At 37.3% G+C, this 26,819-nt stretch overlaps 1 protein-coding gene across 1 annotated transcript; it reads right to left on the reverse strand.

Moving 5' to 3' along the window:
• Nucleotides 1-2,749: 2,749 nt before the first annotated feature.
• LOC108368989 (uncharacterized) lies at nucleotides 2,750-22,354 on the reverse strand (the record flags this gene model as incomplete). Its single annotated transcript, XM_017623954.1, has 6 exons — nucleotides 2,750-2,879; nucleotides 4,128-4,282; nucleotides 4,468-4,704; nucleotides 6,041-6,325; nucleotides 6,401-6,598; nucleotides 21,428-22,354. Coding segments are annotated over 6 exons (1,912 nt in total), but the record flags the coding sequence as incomplete, so codon positions are not given.
• Between the last annotated feature and the right edge of the window lie 4,465 nt (nucleotides 22,355-26,819).

Raw genomic sequence — 26,819 nt, forward strand, 5'->3', positions numbered from 1 at the left:
ACAAAAAATACAAAAGATCTTTCAGGTCGGTTCAGGTTGATCTGTTACACCCAAGAAATAACTAACTGACTAACTAATGCCTTGCCTGTTTATTCTAGCCCCCGAATCTTTCTGAAAGCACAAATTCTTCCTAAGTAAGTTTATTATTTAGACTTATTTAAGTAGAAGTTTTGAAAAGATACCTTATGTTTCTGTTGTTGGAGCGGCCATTTAGACCTGCGTAGATCGGCTAGTATTTCAATCGCTGTCGTCAAGCTCAACCAATGATTTTGATGAGGTGGACCAAAGCGAAAGCGGTATTAGTTGAGTGGGCTCTGAGAGTTGTTAATGCCATGCGGAAAACCCTTATGTTTTAAAGCGTTTTTGATTTAGGAATCAATTGCAGCAGAGATTGTTGGGTGTCAAAGAGCTCAGTTGTTCGTCGTCCAACACATCGCGGCTAAATGCCTCAAAAAGGGCTTCGCCGCGTTATCCCTTTTAAGGTCGGAAGGGCAAATGGGTTCTCATATATGCCGATCACAGTCAGATGTTTGGGTCACGTAAAGTGCTCAATAAAAAGTCTCATAAGTTGTCTGCAGTCCAAATATCTAGTATGAGCCTCTGAGATTGAGAGAAACATGAACTTTGACCACCTTCAACCCCTAAAACTGTGCAAAATATTCGTGCAATTTCTGCCTGTGGCTTCGATAGCCGAAAATGGGAACGCTATAACTGGTTGCTGGTCCATGAATGCCTGGTCTGAGCCCTTGGTGGCCAAATGGTCACATCCCTCATTACCAGGTATTTGCGAGGGACCTGGCACTCAAAGTAAGACAAGCTCGTTATGTTTTCTATAACACTTAATTTAGTCGACACTTTCACTGCCGAACCAATCTGGAAGTAGTTAGAGAGCTGGCCAATGGCTTGAGTGCAGCTTGGTTGTCACTACAGACATATAAAGTCCTGCATATCCACCTTTTTTCCACCACGTATTCCAATGCCTTGATGAATGCAAATACCTCGGCTTGGAATATCGAGGCATATTTGTCAAGAGAAAAGGGCAGCTCATCTCTATTATCCACGATCCTAACCCAGTTAAAGTTTTGCAGCCATCAGTGAATATTCGACAGTGTGTGAGCCTGGGCTCAGTATTGAAATTAGGCCAAAATTCAGCTTCAGGGAACGAAATCTTTTGGAATATCACTTGTGTTTAGATCTCCGCCACCAGAAATTTCCATCACGCCCCACTCAGTATTATACCAACATCTATTCTTTAATGCCTCCCCACAAAAGCGCAAAGTTATGGTAAGTGTAGCAGAGCATCAAGCGCAGCGCCAGGTGTTGTACAGGACGCGGTGACTGTCCTTTGAAATTTGGCAAGCAGATTTCCCAAGCTGACTCTAAGCATCACCAATCATAACTGATAATGGATCTGTCCATTGAGGTGTAGATTCAGAGAATACCTTTTGGTAATGGATCCCAAATTTTTCCCAAAGACCTGTTAATATTGAAAAAGTGCTTTGCAGGTCTTATGCTCAGTCTTAGGCGTCCAGAATTAAATACTACTAGATACTTAATTTCGGATGAGATCTGAATTGCCACTCCTTTAAGTGTAATTGGGATTAAACCATCCAACCTTCTCCTTCTAATGAAAAACACAACACTAATATTGTTTGGGTCAACGGGCAGCCGAAGCTCATTACACAAAGTGTTAATCATATTCTTGTTCTTTGGGGTTTCCCGCAAAAACTGGCAGAAAATGGTCCTAAAATGCGTGACATACTCTGGATACAATAGGCTCGAGTCTTGCTGGAGTTTAGACCGTCACAGTAACCAGACTGTAATTGTGCTAGGGAAACGCGGGTCTGCCGAGGCAGCTGAAGCTCTTGCTCTTAAATCAGTGATGACTGTACTCTGATGACGGTATTCACGGGGCGAAAATTAGTGTAGGTTGTTTGCCTGTCTATACTGCGACTGGTATAGTTATTGTTTTACATAGTCCTGAATCTAGAACTGTCTATTCTGAGAAAAGCAGCGAAAATCGGAGCGACGTCGATGAGAAGTTCTCTGCCAGATTACTTTCGTTCTCTGAATTTGCTTAAAACTCAATTAATTCTGAATTACGTTAAAGAAAAGAAAAAAATTAAACCACCAACCAATTTAGTTTCGCAAATATTGAAAATATTGCTAATGTATTAAATAATATCATGGAAATGCTTGAATTTAGTTTTTGTGTGAAAATTTCTATGAAATACAATATATTTCACAAAATTAATTAAGTTAACTAATTTTTAAAGCTTTTTTTTTGACCTACTAAATTCTTTCTAGCGTTCTCTATCATGTTATGCAAAGTATTTATTACTCACTTTTTATATCCACCAAACAAGCCAATCCATCGAAATCACAAATTTGCAAAATTCGTCCATTTTTCACTTTGATTATCCAATATAACGGCCGGTTTTTATTAACATTTTTTTTCGAGTAGTTTTTCGCATATCATAAGCATCCATCAAATTAAAACGAGAAAGCAGTGGCGAAAGCGTTAATTGTGACAATCCGATTTATAATCCAAACTATCTGTAGCTTTAGCACTCAGCATACATATAGAAAACGAATTTTAACGGCGCACCGAATGTGTGCACGTTTGTGTGTGAGTATGTGTGAAAAATACCAATTAAAAAAGCTTTAATTTTCTGGTTAAAATTTGGCAAAAAGCAACTTGTTTTTCGCGCATAGCTGACCGAATACGCCGATATGGCTATTTTTTTTCGTATCAACAAAATGACGCTGCTAGAGAATGACGCCACAGTGTTGGCGCCAAATCGTTGCAATGGCGAAATAATTGGCTATATTCACAGGTTTTTGCGGAAAATTCTCGTTGTACAACGCAATGCAGATAACTGTGAAATTGGTGAAATTGCAAAACAAATTTTTTGTAATTTTTTTTTTAACAAATATATAAACATAACAACTATGTACGATAAAATAAATATCAAAAGCGAAAAAAGCAGAAAAGTAAATATAAACCAACATTTGCATAATATTCAAAATGGCGTCAATGACTGGCTTTTAGCAAATAAATGCGCCCTGTCATTTTCAACTACAAACTACGTGTATGTACATTAGACCGTACCAGAAAAAAAGTGCGCCGTACACCTCTGAGTCCAGAGTATTTTTGGAAGGCAATTTGTATTTTCTTTTGTGTTAGGCCGAACGTAGGGGTCGCCTTATTACATCTTTCGTCATATATAGAAAGTAAAGTCGGAGCTTAAAGTATGATATATATGATATGATTTTGTCTCGAGGACATTTTTTTCAAAGTTCATTGAATTCAAGTACCCGTTCTAAATTAGAACTTCTAATACTTATAACCAGATCTCAGTTCCTATCATCCTAATGTCAGTAAATTAAAGCTCGAAAAAAAAATCATAAAACTTTTGCTAGAAAAGTATTTCGGTTCTAATTTTTAAATTTTTCAACATATTTTCGGAATTTACAGCCGGATTTTAAAGTATGATATATCGATGTTCTTGTCTCGAGGCGACACTGTTTTTTGTTTCAAAGTTCATAGAATTCAAATACCCCGTTATAGTACTTACCCACCAGATATAAGTTCCTACTACCCTAAGGTATTACCCTAACGCAAGTAAATTAAAGCTCGCGAAAAATCGTAAAACTTTTGCTAAGGAAGTATTTTGATTATTCCAGTAAAACTATTAAAAAAATGTATTGCCGAATGTAGATGTCACCGAAAAATTTAAAATTATTATTTTTTTTCGAAATTTTCTTGAAAATATACTTTAGACTCAGTGGTGTCCGTCAATTATTATTTTTTTCTGTTTTTTTTTGTAAGGTGGTACGGTCTAATGTAAATATTGATATTAAAAAACATAGACGACACACAAAATTAGCACAAACACAAATGAAACTGATATTTTCATTACAGAAATTCTTAAGTGAAGTGTTGTTATTTGAATGCAGCATTGCATAGCGCTGTCTAATTGTAACGGTAACTATTGGTAGTGTTGTATTTCGTTTATTTTTTCTGTACTTTCCTAATTAATATAATGTTTTTAGCGCTCATTAAGTGTAATTGGGTCAGAATTGGGTTACGAGTGTGGTTAAGCTTTTGAATATTAAACACTTACAATGATTACGATAGAAATGTGGCACGCAGCCACAAACTTTTAGCGCGAAAAACATGCGGCACTCAGCCAGACAGAGACCAAAACTGTAGATGGGCGCCGTTTGCATTTCCTCAGCCTCGTATTGATAGCGACATTTGCGTTGGGTGGTGGTGAAGCTGCGATGAAAGAAGTGGTTAGCAGATATCTAAGAAATTAAAAAAAAAATGACCAGCCTAAAATGGGCACCGTAAAATTTTGGAATAAAGAAGAATGTTGGTTGTTAGCGCAGCTTTACTCATAAATAAGCTTAATCCAACTTTAAGTCGTCTTGAAGTTAATTTCACTCCGCTTTAATACTCACGCTCGCGCCTCCTCTGCTGTATAGATCTCCAGCGCTATTAGCTCCACTGTTGTGTAATCACTTTCCGGAAATGTATAGCGCTGTTTGGAAATGTTCGGTATATCGCCTGCGCCGTGGAAGTAGACATCATATGCAGTGGAGAGATTTATAATTTGCGCATAAATTTCACCATCGAGCGGATGAACGGTGACGCGATCGCCATGCTCTAAGAAGTTCCAATCGTTGCCTTTCCAATATCTATTCAAGGAGAGAGAGAAAAATATTAAAAAGTAGTAAAGAAAGTTTTCGAAATGAGAGGAAGTTGGATTTTGTGTTTTTAAGGATATGGAAGACTGGAAAATCGAATAATTTACCTATCGACATGCATACATATGTATTTTGAGAGAAAAGCAGGGCTAATTTCGAGGTCACTGCCACATAACTTGCAGATTGTATGTACTTAAGGACAAAAATATACATAAATTTACTCTTTTAACTTCGAGAACGAAAAATGACACTGAAGATGGCACAAAGCCGAAACCGGTTTGTCTCCAAACCAAATTTGACAAGCGATGATGGAAAATCGTTCCAGATGACATCACATTCCTACCCTGTCGGAAACACCAACAACGAAAATCAGAAGAATATATTTCTCTACTGCCGGGTGGCTCGACACCACGCTTCGTGTACGTGATATAACATCGTCCTTTGGCAAGATTTCCGTGACAACATTACGATGTTCCTTCTCCTCTATTTGGACTCTAGTGACTTCTTAAACAAACTACTGGATGCTGTTGGGTCCGCGGAAAACCTGGTAATTATAGTCACAGGAAAATTCGGCTGTACTATATCACCAGCTATGAGTGCAGCTCTGCCTCGGCTCGTCAAGTAGTGATTTGACAGTCTCCACAGTATCTCGCCAGCAAGGAACGCGGTAACACTATGCTGGTTACCACGAAACAGCGGAATTGAAGGTAACGAGGTCGCCGATGAACCGACTAGGGAGGGCTCATGGTCTGTCCATTTGGGACGGAAATCGTTTTGCGAACTCGTTTGGTACACCTCGAGACTCATAAGCAAAGAGTGGGTAAACTCAGCATGTAGTGAGTACTGTGGAAAGGTGAGGGGCCTTAGGCAGGCTAAGCTTATTGGATATCCTTTTACTAGGGAAGATGTAAATCTTTTTAATACATCAAATTGACATATACTCTGAGACGGATTGTCGCCTTTGTCTTGAAGAGAGGGAGCATTTATGTGTGATTGTTCGGCATTGGCCAGGTTAGGATCTTATCAAGGGGATACAAAAGTCACGATCAGTTATGGGCACAAAAAAGGAGCATCAAAGGAAATGAAATGAAATGTAAAGAAGTAAAATGAAATGAAAAGTTTTTTTTAAAGATATGGAGCGAAATTAAGTTAAATGAAGATAAATGAAATGCAATCAAAAAGAGTTGAAAGTAAATGAAGTAAAATGAAATCAAATGAACTCAAATGAAATGAACGAAAATGAACTGAAATGAAAAGAAGCGAAATGAAATGAAGTGGAATGAAATGAAATGACTTTCAATTGATACCAAAATCTCATTAAACCTACTCATAAGAATTGTAGCGCGCCACCAGCGAGTTAACCGAATGACAAATGCCAAACTCAGTGAGTGTTTCATAGATAAACATTTGTACGGCGGCGCCACTACTCATTTCCGGCTCGAAGTTCCACTTGAGTTCGTACAGCAAATCCAGATACTTGTTGCCCGGTATGCCAAAAGATTTATTACGCGGCAATGTTTCGATGTTCTCATAAGTGAGACGTGCCAATTTATCGATGAATATGCGAAAGTCCTCCCGATCTTCTACCGATTCGAAGGTTTCTGGATGAGTGCTTAATATGAAAATATATAAAATAAAATTAAAACATCTGAACCAAAGGTTCAGGTTCAACTGAGATTTCACTTACTCCATATACTCCTCGACTTTCAGTTCATCGATGCGCTTGTGAGGACATACGGTGAGCGAAGGAAAGCTCGTATTCCACACTAACTTGTTGCGATCCATCGATATGACCATAGGTGAGGTTTGAAAACGTACCCAAGTTCGTTTACTCAGCGAAATGATAGCAAAGAGAGCAACGCAGATAAAGGCGAACCAAATCATTCTGTGAAAGGAAATGAGAAACGGATCAAAAAGTTAGTGACCGCGAGGAAATTTGTAAATGAGTAGTGATATGTTAGAATGAATTTGTGCTTTATTTCTTCATTGTGCACGCAAGCCCTTCCCTTTTTGCGTTTGCGTTTTATATTCGCTCTAGCTTTGTGATGTGAATGACCGGCCGTAAAATGGCGTCATAACTCCGACATTTTGAGTGCATTCATAAAAATCTATGGCGTGTAAATTTATACCATGAGCTCACTTCCTTTTTTGGCTGCTCATAAAAATTGCAGCCGCTAAAGGCAAATGCCAAACCCGACAACTATATGGAAGTGGAAGTAATAAAAAAATTTTACGAATGCGAAATGTGAATTGCATAATTTCAAAGTTTTCTCATGCAGAAGTCAAATGAAAAATCGCAAAAAAAATAGTGCGTAAAAATGGCTGAAAAATGTATGCGAAAAAATTAAAAAGAAAATATGACAACTTTTCAATGAGTGCATGGGGTCTATTTTATGCGGTTTTGATTGGTTGTATATACACACATACATATTATCTTTGTCTCTAACTTTATGTGTGTGCGTTAATATCCTGCTTAAAGTTCACCCTTTTTTCAAAATTTGGCAGTCATTGACTTCAAGCGCTTTGATACGCTTACTTGGCCTCGACTTACAGCTTTGTGGCTCCCCTCAGTCGCAGTCAAAGTGAGAATGCGAAACAAACTTTTTTTCTATTGCACATAAAATGGTACACAAACAAATACACACAAGCAATTGGATTATATTTAACTAAAGTCACACACACATTTGAACGTATGATAAGCACATTTCCGCATACATTCCTCGCTTTTTTTGTAGGCATGTTTGTCTTTTTTCTACTGCCATCGTCTATACCAGTTCGAGTCTGAGACAAGAAAAATCCAAAGTTGACGCCACAATGGCTCATAAAGCTTTCGTTGCGAATCATGGAAACCCCATTGCAATTTGCTACACATAATTTTCGCAATGATTTCCAAGCAAGTCCTGCACTGCATGTTGAAATTTTCTTCAGTCGAACTGGATCCCCCTCTTCTTCTTGATTGGCTACTTAACCACCAAATCGATTTTGGGCGAAGTACCTTCCGGCAACACATAAAAAGCATAGATACCACCAACAACGTCAGCCTGGAGATAAAGCGATGAATAATTATTATCAACAGGTGCTACTTTTGGCTTGGTAGGCAGTTCAAAGACAGGTCTCTCTCTCGGCGAACAAAAATTAGGTGCGCTTTCCAAACCTCTCATCATGCCAGTACTTCTGCATTGTGTAGAAACGTGGATGATGTCGAGCAAAGATCAGATAGCTTTGCGGGCCCAATTCGCATGGGAAATGGATTGATGTACTGTATAACATGAACATAGTTGAGTGAACAACGACGCTCCAGTGAAAATATCCTCCGGCTCGGTATCCATGGAAGGACAACGAAAGCAAGGGCGTTCACGAATACAATGAGGTCACTATCCAATCCGACGCAGCGTGGTGACAGAGTCTAAATATCTTTCGGCGACCGCGCCTATCGGTCCCATATCGATGCGCGAGTTATTTTAGCCGGTAGTTCACATTGCATTATTGGCTAGATACAGCCAAACCTCGAGTGACCAAAAGAGTGCACAAACTGCCAACACCTAATGCGCCTCTTGTTTTCACTCCCGGCGAGGTTTAGGTAGCCATCGGGAGGACGAAAGCCTCCAAAGCCATTGGACCCGATGAAATGTACATGCTGATTCTGAAAATGGGGGTCCTGCGGGAGTAGATTATTTAATCAAGGTCTATGGACACTCTCATCCCTCCGGACATCTGGAAAATGTGGAGGGTGGTTCCACTGCTTAAACCGGGGAAAACGCCAACAAAGAAAATTGTTATCGTCCGATAACTCTGTTGTACAGCACAACAACAGCACTTAACATCCCAGCACCCAGATATCTCGTGGCCTGAACCGAAACCGTCCGTGAGAGAACTGTCCTAGTAGCGTTGGATCTGTCAAAGGCGTTTGATACCGTCAACCACTCCACGCTACTAGAAAACATTGAGGCTTCCCCTCTCCCGCAGCCACTCAAACAGTGGTCAGCGAATTATTTGAGTGGTCGAAGCTCGTCAGTAATTTTTAGTGACAAAACTAGCAAGCCAAGAAAAATTAAACAGGCGGTCTCCCCGCTTCCTTCAAACACCAGAGGGAGTCTCGATTGTCTCTTATGCTGATAACTGCTTGATAATGGCGTCCAAGAATGGAATTGATGGCTTATGCTGGAAAGTAAACGACTCTTCGAACTTTCTCGCTTCTCCACTGAAATGAACCTAAACCTCTTCGGTACAAAGTCCTCGGCGACCATTCTTACCACCCGAATGAAGGAGGTTAGACTACTTAGAGGTCTGCCTCGGGAGACTCGAACCATAATAGTTCAACTTCGCTCTGGCTCCTACAGCAGGTCTAGCCGATCTAAGCAGGGTTGAGTGGGCTCTACAAAAGCATCAACAACAACGAACACAATCGAAGGATCGAGAGCAGAATCGGGATGAACAACTGGCGCAAAATCGCAAAGGATAGAGTCAGTTAGCGAACTTTTTTTGGTCTCGGCCTAAATCTACAAACGGTGGTAGTGCCAAATAATAAGAAGGTGTCGGTTTGCATACGTTCGTATGATACTCGTTCGTTTTTCGAGAGTGGACTTTACTTCTCAGTTGCCTACTCTATGCAAATAAACTACTTCAGTATTGTAGAAACCTAGAAATATTTGAGATTACCGAAAATCCGGCATTATTTTACTCGAACGTCTCCTTGGTTCCTAAGTTCGTTAGCTCTTTATAATATTCAACCGATTTCTTTATGTATTTGCTGTTTATTTATGAATTCCGCGCCCGGTTTGTTTAGAGATTGCCACAGCCAATGATAATCGTTTTCAATTTTCATCCATTTACAAACTAATTAAAAGTTTACCGGAAATTTGCGCAGAGCAACAGCGCGCTTATTATTTAAACTTTTTCTTACGTCGAACCCCCTCAACCACAAAGCTAATTGGTATGCAGCGCCACTTAATCTGCGACAGAGATAATTTCGCGCGATGCCCTTGCTCTGCACCGCACAGACACGGAAATAAGAGGCTTGCCACCTATTCAAAGTTCGTGATTGTTTGTGTGAGTGCGTGTATGTATGGTTCTTTTTTTTTTGTTTGTGCAAGTACAGAAAATAGTTTTTTCAGAAACCAATTTTTTCACACTAACTCATATGTGGTTTAGCAGTAAATAAAATAAAAACTGTTCGTCGCGCATTAGAGCGTCATGGTGAAAAAGTGGATTGCAACTTTGAGCCGCAACAAAATGAAAAAGGAGTTAGCAAACAACAAAGTATGCGCGTTTGGCTTTGTGTGTTGTGTGTGTGTGTGGGTGGGAGGGAGGGAGTGTTAGAAAAAAGAACGCTGCAAAGGTGTAGTGAAAAAAACTGAACGTGATCTCGCAACACCAACGGGCAACAGTTGGTACCCGCATCCTACATACATACGTAGACAATATCTGTTTGTATGTGGGCGTGTGTTAGCGAACACTAACACTTATCGCTAGCTTAGAGTGAAATGTTGCTAAGTCCTCTTTTAATTTTGATGCACGAAGCAAGTACAATTAAAAATTGCATCGTTTTGTATGAAATTTAGGTCGCTTGCAGTTAGCTTGGAAGTACGCGCAAACTGGTATGAAAATATTTGAAAAGCCAGCACTGGGGGAAAATTACTTCGAACGGGTTTTATGCTCCCCTGTGAAATTTGAAAAAACCGTACTTAGCAACTTTTCACTCTAAACTAACGTTTTAGAATTTAGTTAGTATTCGCCAGCATAGGTTTGATATCAGCGTCAAAAGAAAAAAAGAAAACAACCGAATAATTCTGGGAAAATCTCTGCGGTGCATATGATAACACTGACAGCAAACAACACCGACCAGTTGATATGGCAACAAATACACTCGTAAAAACTCATCCATATGCATAGTAGGTTGGGTGGTGTGTTCGCTGAAACTTTACATGTGCGGCCTTTCACGTGGATGTGTGAATTTCTATGCACAATTATACATACATATATGTATTTGTATGTGTACGTGTTTCACGCGGGAGTGCATTGCCATGCCAACTAAGCGCCACTGAATAATGCAATCCGTTATTTTCCTCATACCTACCTACGTACAAAAATACTTCTTTTTCCTAAATCAGCCAACAAAAAAAAAAAACAAAAAAAACGCAAAATTTTAGCACTTTTTTGAGGTTAGAGTTGGAAATTTGAATTAAGCGCTTTGTTTCAACCCATTCTTCTTCTTTGCTCCAAAAGTTTGCACTTCTGTGTGTGAATTTTTTTTTTTGTAGCTTGAGAAAAATTATTCTACACTGCGGGCATTAGCGAGTAAATGCGCTCAATTTGAGCGCAGATGTGTGCTGCGAGATAAAATTTTTCGCACGTCCATTTAAATTCATTGTGCGCTCTAATGTACGTTTTGGGTTTGGCAAATAGTCTTTTTATTATTATCACGTTAATCTACTGCAGCGCTGTTACTGTAGAGAAACGTATGGCCTTAAAGTCTTCTCTATTTTTTATGAATTTTGGTGTTAAATTTCTTCAAAGAGATAACATCAATAGGAAATTAAGCGAATTTGTTAAAAAGTAGTCACAAGGATGAGCTGGTTGTCCTATACCTCTTTTGAATATTTTTTATCAACCTTAAATGTGAAAGGTTTGACCTTGGATTTAAAATTTTTGATAGTGCGTTTGATATAGGTCTGGAAGTGCCCGACTTTTTTCAGCTGGATAATTTTTAACTAATAATTACTAGTATCTGAAACTGTGGTTGCATATACATAAAACATACATAAGTAGATAGGTAGCCCGACGAACTGCTTAGTAAGGGTACTTTCGAGCTGGTTTCTCCAGAAAAGAGGGTGCCAGTCCCTTTTAGCTCTTGCCAGATCAACAGTCCTATGAGACATATGCAGTTTGCTTTACTCAGTGAACATAGATATATGTATACCTAGACATCTAGAGTTTGAACGCAAATCCAGCTTAGCCTACACGGACCCTCTCAGTCGATCTTCGTGGCAGAAAGTGCTATCATAGGCCGCTGCGGCCAAAGAAATTATGTGTTATACTTATTTGACGAAAATGGTCTGATATACATACATTTTCTTATTACTTCTGTGTGCCCTGAAATCCAGCGTTTCTTAATAGACTTCTTCAATTATGTGGGCTGACACAGCAGACACATATTGAAACATCGAGGTTCAAATCAATCGGCACCCATGGGTGGACAACGAAAAGGGGGTGACCATGAACACAATAGTCGGACCACGTGACCTGTCTGCCCTCGGGATGTACAACTGGCGCAACCTTGCAAAGGAGAGAGGCAATTGGCAAACATTTTTGGTTTCGCCCCAAATCGACGAACGGTTCTAGAGCCAATCAAGAAGAAAAAGGACTTATGCAAAAGGACTCCCTGCAAATACGCATGCAATTCTGGAAATCTTTCTACTGGGTAGAAACTTCGGAATCAGGCAGAATTTATTTAGAACGGAAAGGCACCCAATATATGCAGGTGCCCCTCAAGGCAATGTTCTAGGACCGATATTTTACGTAATATACACTCGTGATTTGCCAATTGATGATAGTTTAACCATTTCAATGTTTGCTGATGACACAGCTATCCTAAGCAATAGTTCAGACCCTAAAGAGGCTTCTTACAAGCTTCAAGAATATTCGAAAAAGTTAGAGCTATGGATAGGTTCTTGGAGAATAAAGGTTAACGAAAGCAAATGTGTTCAGACAACATTTACTTTGAAGAAAGAACTTGCCCACCACTAAAAATAAATAGCATAGCTATACCACAAAAAGGTAGTGTCAAACACCTTGGGATGACACTAGATAGAAGACTTACCTGGAAAAAGCATATAGAAAACAAATTTTGTCAAGCGATACTAAAACAAGCAAGCCTTCAATGGGTTATAGGACACAAATCTAAATTAAGCCTAGATAACAAGATGTTGCTTTTTAATATGATGATTAAACCATGTTGGGCATATGGAATCGGGCTTTGGGGCACAGCGTGCAATTGCATTTTGAACAGACTTAAAAGACTGCAGCCAAAAATTTTACGCGTCATATGCGGAGCACCGTGGTACATAAAAAATACGAATATCCAGCAAGATCTTAATGTAAATACGGTGCATGAGGACATAAGAGGGCTAAGTACCAGTTACTCAGAACGGTTAATGAACCATCCAAATCGACTAGCGAGAGATCTTCCAAGCCCGAGATATGCAAGAAGACTAAAAAAAAAGGATTTCTCCGATATTATAAAATGATGCGCAATATAATAAATTTGGATATCCGCTATATATCAATTTCGGCTCTGGNAATCGACTAGCGAGAGATCTTCCAAGCCCGAGATATGCAAGAAGACTAAACAAAAAGGATTTCTCCGATATTATAAAATGATGCGCAATATAATAAATTTGGATATCCGCTATATATCAATTTCGGCTCTGAAACTCGTGCTTACAGACCGACTACCCAACACCAGTGTACTTTAATATAAAGAAGCGAAGGCGCGGCGTGGAAACTAGTCCTTTCCACCCGCCCAGGCAGTGCGGCTCTGGAACTCGTCCTTTCAGACCGCCTGGCCAGCACGATATCCAGCGATCCTACTGCTCGGAATCTTGTCCATTCCGACAGCAGAAACGACGGTAATGAATATATATGTATGAAAAAATAAAAAATTTCTAAGCATTACCGCAAAAAATTTAAATTTAATAGTAGTTGTAAGATTTGAAAACTTATTGTTAGTTTCGAAAGAAAGATTCAATAAATAAATACATATTATACAAAAAAAAATAAAAAATTACGTGCTCAAAATCTCCTTCTCTATCCTGCTCTTTTGCACTCTGGAGACCTAGTCTACAGCCGTAAACTATCTTGCAAATTCTGCATGGTCTGCATTTTGCTGATTTATCGCTTGTGGTGGGATTGTGACTTCTTGCATGGATGCGTTGTCTGCAGTTGCGCGTGCGGTGAAAATGGGCTATTAGACGAAAGGCCAAACGACTTACTAAAGATTTGTTTATATTTCCAAAAGATTCTTGTGTACATCTCGGGCGAAAATTTATTTATTCTGAGAAAAAGCGGAAGGGAATCTTATAGTTTTTGTAAATCTTCAGTTGGAAAATCCCGTTAAGTGGAAAATGCAACAGGATATTCTTTCAGCTAAAAACTTCGTAATTTGTATTTTTTCCAACATCTACATACTTACGTTATTATATACTTACATATACATATGTACATACCAATGTGTATATTCAGTGTGTGTGCCTTCTATGCGTGAATTTTTCTATTTACAGTAGTCATTCATTGATATCTATTTATTTATTCACCATGTATTTATTATTTTATTCACTTTTGGCATTTAGTTTATTTATTTATGTGTTAACGAAAAAATATGAATGCACGTTAGGGTGCATCACTCTCCACACAAAAAAAGGAAATTATATTATTTATCATATTTTTAGATTCCTGTTAAATACTTCGAAAAATATTAAGATTTATGTGAGCTGGACCGATTTTAAAATACCTTAAATTTTTGTTTAATTAAATAAAATTAGTTTAAGTTTATTAGTTAGTTTAGTTTTTTAAATCAAAACAATGAGATTTTTGGAGGAATTTTTAAATCGGTCTAGCTCACGTAAATCTTCATATTTTCTCGAAACTTGACAGAAAACCCACAACTTGTTTTTTTTTTTTTTTTTTGTGAGGTACCGTAATGTACATAAATAAACACGTATGCATACAAACGTTATGCCATTGTTTTATAGTAGTCTCATTAATTTTTTCTGTTTGTAGTAGTATTTTTATACCAGTACCATTAAATAAACAGATAAACAAACGGGTCAATAAATACGCGCAATAATGATTCATTTGGGAATATGGTTTTTATCTCAAAAAGATGGGAAATGAATGGGTGGAAAACGCGCGTTTTTGTATAAAAACATTTTAATTTCAAAATTAAAGTTTTTTTCAATATGAATAATATAAATGTTGTAAAAAAAACATATGTTTGACTTACTGGAAGAACAAAGAATGCGATGTATGTAAATAAAAACGCTTGAAATATATGAATTCTTGCAAATACTACTTGTACATGTATAATCGAAAAAATCTTTAATATTTTTCTTAAAGCCTACAGTCTAACGCCTTCGCCCATTTCCACACTGAATACGAAAAATAATGGATTAGCTGAGCTGCATCGAAAGTTCCAAAAATGAAGTATCAATGAAAAAAAAAATGTATTACATTTCCCGCTTCCATCCTTTCGTGTTCTCAATACGCCAAAACAATTAATATGTACAACACTTCTTATGAGAAATTTGTACTTCATAAAAGCTCATCAAGCGTTGCGGCATTGTAACAACCACATCCTTTGCCAAATATGTACTCGTAATATGCAAGCAGACAAAGGGCACCTATGTACATGTGTACATTGGGGTGGTCCAAAAATGCATGCGGAATTTGTATGCTCTCACTCTCTAGGATTGTTCTGTACCGAAAAAAACTATACCCCTATTTTTTATTTTGAAATCAAAAAATACTTAGTCGCTTGAAGCGCTCAAAGCTTTCCATGTATTTTATATGGGGAAAAACAACTTTTCGTAGAGAGCATACAAACTCCGACTTTACCCTTTTCACATGCATTTATGGACCACCCTTATGTACATACATACACACAATGTAATGCAATACAATATTCTTATTTGTATTTACATTTGTGTTTCTACTTCCATAAGCATGTACACTTACAACAAACAAAAAGCCTCATATTTAAGCACAGCAGCGAGTTTATTTATTTGCTCAGAAGATGGAACGACTCGAAAGGACAAATAAGAACATTTTATTAACAGAAAGATTTGTCAATAACCAATGTCCACTATTGTTTGTGTTATACAATGGCAAATACACTCACATACAAGGCATATTTGAAGCGTGTGCGCACTCCTAGCAACACACAGACGCACTGCGCACCTACTGTACATTCTCGTAGCCTTGTCAACAAAACAATTTTCTGCAACAATTTCGTTTCTTTACTTCTGCCAGGGACATTCCTATTTATTTCTTACTTATTGCATATTTGTTTCCAAGTTAATATCTCAATGTCGCCACAAACCAAAAAAAAAAGAGAAGCGAAAACCAGCCTGTGCGTGTGTGTGCTTGTTGGCATTTCATGGTACAGCAGCCGTAAGCTCCAAAACATTTCCACTGCCATCAAAAACATCTTTAATGTCTTGACACTTTAACTTTACTGTTGCTTGACATGATTGTTCTTTTTGTTCCAGTGAATTGTTGTACATTCGAAAGTTTCTCTCAAGTGTCGTCCACTCAAAATTATTTCTCAATTCGTTGGCATTTTTGTTGGCAAATTGCAATTGCAAACAAATAAAATAGTTTTGTGAAAGTTTTATTCACGCTTAAAGCGTTAAACACTACATTGTTCGGAATACTCGCACATACAACTTTATATGCGTGCAATGCTGGGTAGGAGAAGAAGCTTTGCGGTAGATTGTTAACTGACAGTTAAATGGAATGGATGATAATACTGTAACAAAGAATTTAAATCAAGAAAGCTTAACAAAGAATTGTCCAAAAATCGTTTGTAAAACTGGAAATAATTTGAACCGAAATTGTGTACGCATATATACATACATACGTATGGTACAAACAGGGAAGTATGCATTTCTAGTATTTGCAGTTACATAACAAGCTTTATAGCTAAATTTATAAGATTTTCCAACTTAATATTCCCTAGAATATAAAATAATAATCTTTTAAGTAACTGCATAAGCTTTGTGAGTAAGTGGAGTCGAAGCTTTGTCTAAGAGCTTTCACAAACTTCTTAACAGTTTTGAAAGTCTAACACCCAAATTCATAAGAAATACAGAAAACTTAAAATGCTATATAAATTTTTTTAAATCATTTTTTAAATTGTGATAAATAACGCCATAAGTTTAAAAATTTTAAATACATTGAAAATGTGCTGAGATAAGGCGTTTTCGATCTTCCACTCAGGTACCGATATACCATTTCAAAAAACTTAAGGTGATTACGTCAACATATTTAGGGAGTAGCAAAAAATTTTCCAGCAGCATAAAATACCTTTTTTACTCATTACGCTGTAGGGAAAATCTCAATTTTTCAAATGATGCAAAATAAAAACCCGAAAGACATAAACTTAAAATTGGGTCGTAGATCTGTATAGATACTGCTTTTCTAGTTCAGATCATTTTCCCAAGATATTTTCATTTTAAGTTTGCATTGTGAATGACAAAATTTAAATTTAAATAGGGAAAAATTTTAAAATAACAGATTTTATTTTTTTTTTCATTTGTATTAAAGCCTGTTTTTTCTTTGGAAACAAATCAAGGTACTGACGATGAAAATCTATTGGTAAATAAAGAAGTTGCGAATGTTCAAATGAAAATGTGCAAAAATTTTTTGTGTGAAGTAGGAACAGAAAATTATGTTGCTCATACGCCATGTCGTACATGGCCGCACTGTACATGCACGCACATGGCGTATGAGTAACATTTTCCATGTTAAAGTTTGATTTTCTTTAATTCGCAATGCAAACGTAAAATAAATATATCTGGGGAAAATGATCTTGATCGTTTCGCAAAAACCATGTAAGTCCAAATTTTACTCTTTGTACAAAAATTAGGAAACTTCGACAAATTTCTATCAAAAGTTCCAACTTTTTCGATCAGAATTTTAAGAAATTTTTTTATAACAAAATGAAACTTTAGTTAAATAGCAAGGACCTTCTGTCTATACAAAACGTGTATGTATGTTCGAACAGTTTTTTATATGAAGGAAAATGTACAACATCGTCAGCAAAAAAAAAATTGCCAAAAATTAATGGTAGCCTAGACTAGCCATTCAAAACTTGCATACCTACAGTGACGAGCAAAACTGTAACATGGTGTAACACTTTTTAACTCATCCACCGCTATGTTTCCAAGTCCTGACGACTTTCATCCTTTTGTTGTACATTCTTGTTGGTACATCCCTACTCCCTCTCTCATACCGATTTGAAGTCAATACAACAACAATAAAAAACCCAGCAGACAAAAATGTAAATAAAGCCAAATGTTACAGTTTTGCACTCACTCTCAGTTTTGCATTTTACAGTTATTTTTTACTTAGTTGGAAGTCAGATGACTTTTTTCAGTATTGTAATTTATTGAAGAAGTAATCACCAGTAAATAATATAGTTAATCAGGAACCATAAATGTAAATAATAAATTTACTGTGGAAAGGCGGGACCGCAGGAAAGTGGCAAAAAATTTAAAATATTTAGATTGATAAAAAATATAGCCTAAAGTGTTCCCAAGGGCAAAGGAAGTCTATCAAAAAATATTACGGTCCAATATCTTGTGAACTTAGCAGCAAGTAGCGATGCAGCCACTATTACAGAAGCGCTTAAGGTATTAAAATTGAATGCAAATCAGTAGACAGCGAGGCGAAGAATTGTCAAATTGAACGCAAAGGCATAATAAGGGAAGAAAAAACCATTTTGATCAAAATACATGTGCGAGAGTGGTAGCATTTTGCCGGATCGTACGAAAACCGGACCGTTGCCTATTGGGATATGTTAGGCCGTTCAGAATGCAATAAAAAACATATTTTTAAATTTCAATTGAAGGTTATTTGGTCTGACAAGGCTAAATTAATCGCTTTCAATCAGATGGCCGGGCATGGTATTGGATCAAAGACCCAAATTAAGCCCATGCGCATCATGTAAGGCAAACTGTGAATCACAGTGGTCGGTCACTAATTGTTTGGGGTTTTATTTAAAAAATCCGTTAGTACGCATTATGCGTAAGGAACAGCATCTGTTCATATTTCAACAAAATTTGCAAGATGTAGTCGAAAAAATGAGAGTTTCTGCTGAAAAATCACCCAAAACACACTGAACATGTTCGCAAAGCCTAGATACAAAAGCAAAAATTTGCTAATTTAAAATGACCTCCAAAATCCGCGTACATGAATCTCATCGAGAATTTGCGAAATCAACTAAAAGCACAGCTTAATAAGTATCAAAGTCCGTAAAATCGAGTACATGAGCTGTGAAAGCAAACTAAGGATATATGGAGTATATACCTCCAGAAGTTTTACAGAGATAAAAATAAGGTATGCCAAATCTCACCCAGAAACTAAAACAAGCAAAAGGGTACTGAACATTGTGTTAGTAGTTCTTTTTTCTCGTTAAAATTGTTAAAAAGTTCTTAAAAATATATGAGTGCAAAACTGTAACATCTGCCTTAATTTACATTTTGTCTGCTGGTTTTATTATTGTTGTTGGATTGACTTCAAAACATTATGAGAGAGGAAGTACAGGTGTACCAATAATAACATACAACAAAAGTATGAAAGTCGTTAGAACTTGGAAAGATAGCGATGACTGAAGTAAAAAGTGTTACACCATGTTACAGTTTTGCTCGTCACTGTACATATTTTTAAGTTCGGAACAAAAGGTTTGAAATTTTGATGAACATTTTAAAATTTGTCGAAATTTTATACACAAAATGGAATGCTGGGGATGCTCAAAGCCAATATGGATGTCAAACTAGCGTGAAAGGCGAAGTGTAAAAGAGTTCGAAGTGGCGTCTGTGGAACTGGTATTAAATTTAAACCAAAATTTTGTTACAAATATATTAGTGTACACCTTCTTTGCATAGCTGATTACCTTGCCACACGTGCCTTAATCTTTTGCATACTTAGTTTTTCGGTTATAAAATGAAAGCCCTAAAATGATTGGAAAACTAAAGATATTCGTAACTATGTATTCGACATACATATGTCCATAGTTAAAGGCATAAGAAAGTGAAACAGGAATGTTTACTTGTATGCCTATCATGAGGGAGGAAATTATAAAATCTGGCACATAAAACCCAACTAAATGCACGTAAAGAAGGGCTTAAAATTTCTCTCCCATTCCTGCAAATTGAGCGACAGCGCGGGGCATACTAAGGAGGCTGTTTGAGCCACAAACAAATATGTACCAGTTATCTTGCCAGCGATTACTAAATACTATTAAGTATGCATATCCGGCGGTGACACTTTTTGTTGGCGGTTGCCTAAAGTTCATATGAAAAAAAACCCAATTCACAAAAGTAAACCTCTTCAGCCGAGACTTTACTGGAGTTAACATTTCTACTACATTTCATGCATAAAATTACACACGAAATGCGAGTACGTATGTATATGTAAAAGCGTGCGATGCCTATAAGCGATTACTTTTTTGCTCTTCATGTTTTTTCCCGGCAGCCCGTGCCGAGTTGGGCAATAAATCCTTGAAAGTGACATGACATGACAAACAGGATTACAACGAGCGCATGAGATTAAACATGCTGCTTGATATTTATTTGTACGTCTGCATGGAGTTTGCGGATATTAGATATTTAGGCATTTGTATTTAAGTGAGAGGGCATATGACTTGGCAAGTGTGCGTGTGGCACGAAAACTATTTTATGTGATGGTGTACAGAGTCGTGTGGAGCTTAAAGCGGATGTAATTAGTTTAAAACGTTTGGCGCTTGAAGGCTGCTTGATATCATTACATACCAGCGGAGAATATTAAAATACTGTGAGCCAGTTTGTAAGGTGTAGTCAGTGGTGGAAGCAAGCTCAAACGTAAAGTGACTAGCTAGTTATGGTTTTGACTAACGAGGCATACATATTTGAAAAGCTTTGCGAAATGGTAACGGTGAATGTTTTTATAATTTTCATTAATTGATTTCCAAAGTTGTTGGCTAATTAGCTCAATATACTTAAAAAGCTTAGCATAAGGAAAGCTTTTCAAGGGCATTCGACTCTTTTATTGAAAATCTAAGCTGCTCTCCTCCTCTAGTTATGTACATATGTATATGTGATCTCACTAAAGCTCAAAAGCTGTTTAGCAAAAATTTTGAAGAGCTTTAAGCTCTAAGCTTGCGCATTATTTGTAGATATGCTTTGCAGCCTGTTATTTTAGGAATAGGTATTACAAATTTGTTAAAGGGTTTTTCGAAAATGAAAAAAAATAATAGTTGTAAGGGAAAGCTCAAAGCTTTCTTCTGCGGGTAATATGTAATGACCATAATAGAGCTGCTGCGAAAAGTAAGATCTGCTATGAAAAAGTTAATTATAAATCCCATGACTTTTAAGAACGCCATTGAGTTGTAAGCTTATTCTTTTGTAAGCTTTCAGGCAGGCAGCTTATCAATCATTCGAGTTAATAATAGAATTTTTTAACAAATATGAGCTTTTGTTCTACATTATATTGAAAAGCTTATTGTGAGAATATGGTTAGTGAAAGCTCATGTATATAAAGCAGTGACGCTCAGGGAGAGCTTTTACTCTGTAAGCGCCCATATAAAATCTACGCTAGCGCTGATCTAAAGGGAAGTGAGTACCGTTTAGGAAGCGCTAGTTCACCTCATACGTCGGCGGAATACGTTGAAAGTGTCTTCAGATAAACATATTTACGTCCTTTGAGGTATTATTTAATAATTGGTGGAAATGTTAAACGACTATGCTTATCAAATTGTAGTGGGCTTTTTCATCCTTAGCTATCTGTAAAGCGCTTAACCGACACTAACTAAAGCTCATTGCATTCGTTTTCAGTTGCATTCAGTTTCCATTACAGTTTCGCTCGAAACAGCCTATACAAATCGCAAATTCTGTTTGTCCTACGCCCCAACGTCAAGTGCGTCATCTCACAATTGCACTCTATTCATCTTTTCACTTACCTCTCAACAAAACTGAGACCGATTTTTGCCAAATATATGAAACCATGTATGGAGGAACCTTGCAGAAACTCAAAAACGAAAGCACGTCCTTTGCTCCAAATACCCACTTTTCCGTTGTGCGTACGCTTCTTTGCGCGTAAAATCCGCTTTAACGCTGTCGGCATCCATAGCCGCGGTCGACGCATGCATCGCACACTGTTAGCCGTTGAATGAAATTTTGCTCCTGCTACTAATTGCTGCTGGTGCTGCGTCTGTAACGCCTTCGTAGCAATATCTACATCTTTTGCCGCGCCATGCATAGGGCGACTCGCCACATATGAAAGTGGAACAGCGCCAGGATACTGTAATTTAGAATGATATGACAGCTTTTGTCCTGAGCCAGGCGTAACGAAGGCTGGCCGTGCTGGTTGGTATGCTACGCTCTTAGATTGTCGCCATGGTTGGCGATGGCTATGATCAGATGCAGCTGCTTTCGGCTTTGCTGTTGCTTTCACTAAAGGGCATGGGCTACGTTCGAATGGTTTTTGGTGTTCTAGCAGGGAGAATGTTGAGTTGGTCAACGAGTTTGCATTTGTAGAGTGTTCACTTGATTGCGAATATCGCGCATAGGTGTCGTCATATAAGTTACCCAAGTAAGTGTTATTGTCGCTGGAGAATTTGTTGTTTGTGTTGTTGCTGCTTTGGCTAGAGTTGCGTATACTATTGCGTGAGCGAATCATAACTGAGATTGTGTATTGGTTGATGGGCTTAAGCGCGCTGTGATTTTCAATAGGCTGCTGGGTATGACTCAATCCAATTTCGCTTTTATAACTTTCGAGTTGATGCGTCTGACACAGCTGAAGAAATGGAGAATTTTTCAATTTTGGTTTAGTTTTGAGGTAATGAGTTTTCGGAATTTCACGTACTCCTTGCGTGGTATAAAAGCGCCTGAAAAGTGGGGAAAAAATTAAAAAGTGTTAGTAGTGTTTGGAATTTGAATGCCTCTAATAAATTGTTCTTTTTTCCTTATTAAATTTTATACTTAATACATCTAATAGGAATTATATAAAGCCATACTTTGAACTTACTATGGACTCATTTGGACTTAGAAGGTGTCATATAATATTGACGTTGGTCGCATAACTGTAACTGTGTGTCCATTAAAATCCACAGATATTAAGAATCTGTTTCGTCATACACCCTTATAAATCAGTTCTTAAAACGGCGAAGTCTACCCTAAATTACATTAAAATTTTATCAAATCCAGTTAACACTTTGTTTATGGCCATTTTCCGCCGACCACTGTGCATGGTAGCTCATGTGAGCGCTTGCAGTTCATACTCTCTGTGAATTTATGCTCCATTTAAGTTCCACAATTTAATTAACACCAAACATTAAATGCCAATGTGAGCGACTCAAAGCTGTCGTGCTGCACAGGTACTTCAACAGCAGTTTCAGCTTGATAGTTAAAAGCGTTCGATAATTGCAAAACGCTGGCCGTCATGAACCATTTAATTGGAGGGAATGGTGCATACATACGCAATTATATGCATATGGATATGCATACATATACGATGTGCAAAACAGTCTCGCGGTAGCTACGGCAGCAGCGCGCTTGTGTGCTCATTTACCTTTTCAAGTGTAATCATTGCCATGCTAAAGCTACCACATGACTGCTTTCAAAGCTCTTGCACTCTGCACCTTCACCTTCGCGCTTGCCCATCAACTACCAATGCCCTTTTTAAAAAGAGTGTTATTTTTCTTTTCCCTTTGCTTTTTCTTTTTTCTTCCCCTCGTTATCAATGACGAGTTAATAAAGCCTTTATTATGATGGCTATCGCCAATATACAGATACACTCATTTGGCAGTAATGGAGCACAAAAACAAAAATAAAGAAAAATAAATAAAACATCGAAAACTGTTACGAAAATACGTTGAAACAAAAAAACGAAAAGAAAATAAAAATATTTGGTTTAACAATGCATTGGCAAGGGGATAAATGAAAATTGGCTCAGTGCACAAAGCATAAGCTCTGATAAAGAAATAAAAATGCTTTCCATCTCTGTAGGGAAATTTGCTATAAAGGAGTTTCTAATTGCAAAGTAGTCTCATTTTTGCTGTAGTCGTTATAGGTATTCGGCCGTATTAATATGTAGATATAAAAAGAAGCCTACAGCATCTCCTTGCACTTGTCAAATCAAATCACCATGAAATATTTAAGTAATTTCGCCTTTATTATACTATAACTATATTTTAAAAAGCAGTTCTGTAGAGGGAAAGTCCCAAGTTGGTATACTGATTGATCCAGAGTATTATGAAAGAGAGGGAGATAAACCCATTGCACAGTGCACCATTGCACTGGAGCCCTCAATTTTTACTCAATTTGATTATTTTTTAAATGAAAACCAATAAAATTTGCAACAGACCAGTTGCGCCCGAGTTTTCGAATTTTTGTTTGTTTGTATTAAATGTTTTGATTGTTTCTTTTAAATTTTTTAGTGCGAAAAAATAGCTATTTTGAGAAGAAATAGATTCTCATTTTCCAGTTAATAAATGTAAGATAGTAAAAACTAGTAGAAAACAATTTAGGGTTACCCAAAACGAAATAACAAATTTAAAAAAATTTCCACATTTATAAAAAAATGTTCACCAAAATTTATTTATTTTTGTTTGGTTTGTAGAAAAATTTTTGGTATTAAATTTTATATGTAATTAAATTTCAGTTCAATAAAGCGCAAGTTGCAAGTGGCTAAGAGTTCGCGTTGAATGATATAGCAACGCTTTTATTTCAAATATAGCATGCAGATGTGCTTGAAATGTTAGCGAAAAAATTACATATTAAAAATCAACGCGGCCTCTTAGCTACTTGCATTTTGCACTTTATTATATTAAAATTTAATGATATATAAAACGCCGTACCCAACATTTTTCTAAAAGGCAAACAAAATTTTAATTTTGGTGAACGTCTTTTTTATAAAATTAAAATTTTTTTCATTTAAATTTTTTTTTAAACAAATTTTTTTCGTATTAAATTGTTTCCAACTAGTTTTTATTATGTAACATTTATTAATTGGAACAGTAGAATAGATTTTCTTCAAAATTGCTACTTTTTTCGAGCTTTGCACTAAAAAATTTAATACAAACAAACAAAAATTCAAAAATCAGGCTCAGCTAATATTTCGCAAATTTTTTTGGCTTTTGTTTAAAAAAATTAAACAAATTCAGTGAAAAATGAAGGCTCGAGTAAATTGTGAACACTAAATACCAGTTTTGAACCATTGTGCAAACTATTCTAACCTGACTTGTTGATTGCTGCTCTGTTGATCTGTCTATGAACTGGCAGTCAAATTATTCCAGTCCTGATAAGGGAATGAATATTGAAAATTCACAATTCAGAGCTTACGCTTTTCCTACAGGTCATTCTTATCGCCATACATATCTTCAAACGAATATACGCTTGAAATATATACTTATACGTGTTACTATTCACATTTTCATTTCAAACGTCAATCGCTCGGCTTCCTTTTCTCTCCGCTGCCCTTCGTTACAATCTGAAACCTGTACTCTTCCGTGCACCTGTGTATACAGGTGTTAAAAGGTAGATGCGTATTTGTATTCGTGTGCGTTTATTATCCTTTTGGTAGTGCACGTGTTATAGCATACACAGACAGTTACCACTGCTTATGACCATTTCATTTACTTCATTTACCATTGAGCTCATTTAAATGCAAATTTAAATGAAATTGTAATCAGTTTAAAGTAGATGCAGTGGCCGAAAGTGAGAGAGGGGAGTAGAAGGGAAATGGTGGACGGATTTATGCACAGTGGATTGATTTGTTGCTAGTGGTGAGCAAATTCAGACAGTTTTGGTGATACTCGCATAATAATGGCTGAGTAGAAGATCTCGACTGTCGGTTCAAGAACGCCATATCTCTTAAGATAGGGCGTTTTCAAAGCGGCAGCGGAGATAGGGCGTTCTTCAACCATTTACCGTGATAGGACGTTTTCGAACGAAACGGATATATTCAGAGTTGTTCTACATATGTTTTCTGTCTATAAATATGCGGATAGAAAACTACTTCACATGTTTGAAAAGAGTATGTAGTAATGCAGGTCAAACGTCATCTATCAGACTACCCTTTCGGCACAGGGTCTATAAGCAAGAAGATAGAGTCCTTAGTGCAATGAACAAAATTGAGAATTGGTGCAAGTGATTATTTAAAGAAATGAAGGCATTAGTTGGTTGAGAAGTGTGTACATAACATTAGAGCGGTTGAGAGATATGCGCTATCAGAAGCTACGAATGCGGCCAGAGCATGGAAGCTTACCAGAGGACGGAAAAAATCTGCAAAATTCGGCGTAGCAAAGAAGCTTACTTTAAACCAGCGATGGGCAGATGGAGCTTTTACTCTACACGCGCCTATACAAAATGTATAGAAAGCTTAAAAGAGCTTTGCCTGCGGGCAAGGCAGTGCCGATAACCGTTTTGAACCAATTGCGATAGTTCAGCAGCGGCCTACAGGGGGTGCGTGCTAATACTTCTTAGGACCCAGTTTCGTTATCTGATCCGAAAAAGGACGAAAAACGTCAGCAGCCGGTCCTAAGAAAGCCATTAGAAACCTCTAAAGGTTCTGAAAAAATCCATCGTGGTTGTGTGACCACTCCAGGACACATGCTACAAATTGAAGGCCTCGAATTTCTTCGTCCCTTCCAGCCTCGTGGAAGCTAAAAGCTGTTGCACATTTTTTCAAAGTTGCACAAAAGAATCGCCACACTGTAAATACAATGAAGTATGCCATTTTAAGCGCTGACTGCTGGCAAAATAACAAAAATATCGACGAGCGCGGTCAACATGTCCTTTGATGTGCCACCTATAGCGCTCGACCCGTCGGCAAAGCAGTCCACCAATGAGTTGAAGGACCACACGCATACACACACAGTCACACACTAATTACCATAAATATATATAAAGAGCAGGCATAAATCGGCAAGACCATAAATGGATACATTTACAGAGAGTTACTTACTTATTTTAAGCCGAAAATCGAACCGAGTTGATATGCTTTTGTGGCGGTTTAATGCATGGAGTCACAAGCGCGCGGAGCTTATAGAGCTGTACAGCATTGCACACTTTATATATACACACACATACAAACATACGCGTTTCATGGTGGTCATTCAAACGTTTGGCTGCCTGCGACTCAAGGACATGCAATTAATCCATTCGAAATACTTGTCGTCAGTGAGTGTAAGAGTTTATGTGTATATATATATGTATGTATGTAGGTATTTGTGCATATGAGCATACGTTGGTAGCAACTTGTGGGTCCTTGGCAGTGCTGATGGACATATGTACATATGTATATGCATATATGAATTTATGGGCCCATGTGTGTGACCAACACTACATATA

Source organism: Rhagoletis zephyria, unplaced genomic scaffold (assembly GCF_001687245.7).
Source record: "Rhagoletis zephyria isolate East Lansing unplaced genomic scaffold, Rhagoletis_zephyria_1.1 Rzeph_scaffold_03438, whole genome shotgun sequence".
Lineage (NCBI taxonomy): Eukaryota > Metazoa > Arthropoda > Insecta > Diptera > Tephritidae > Rhagoletis > Rhagoletis zephyria.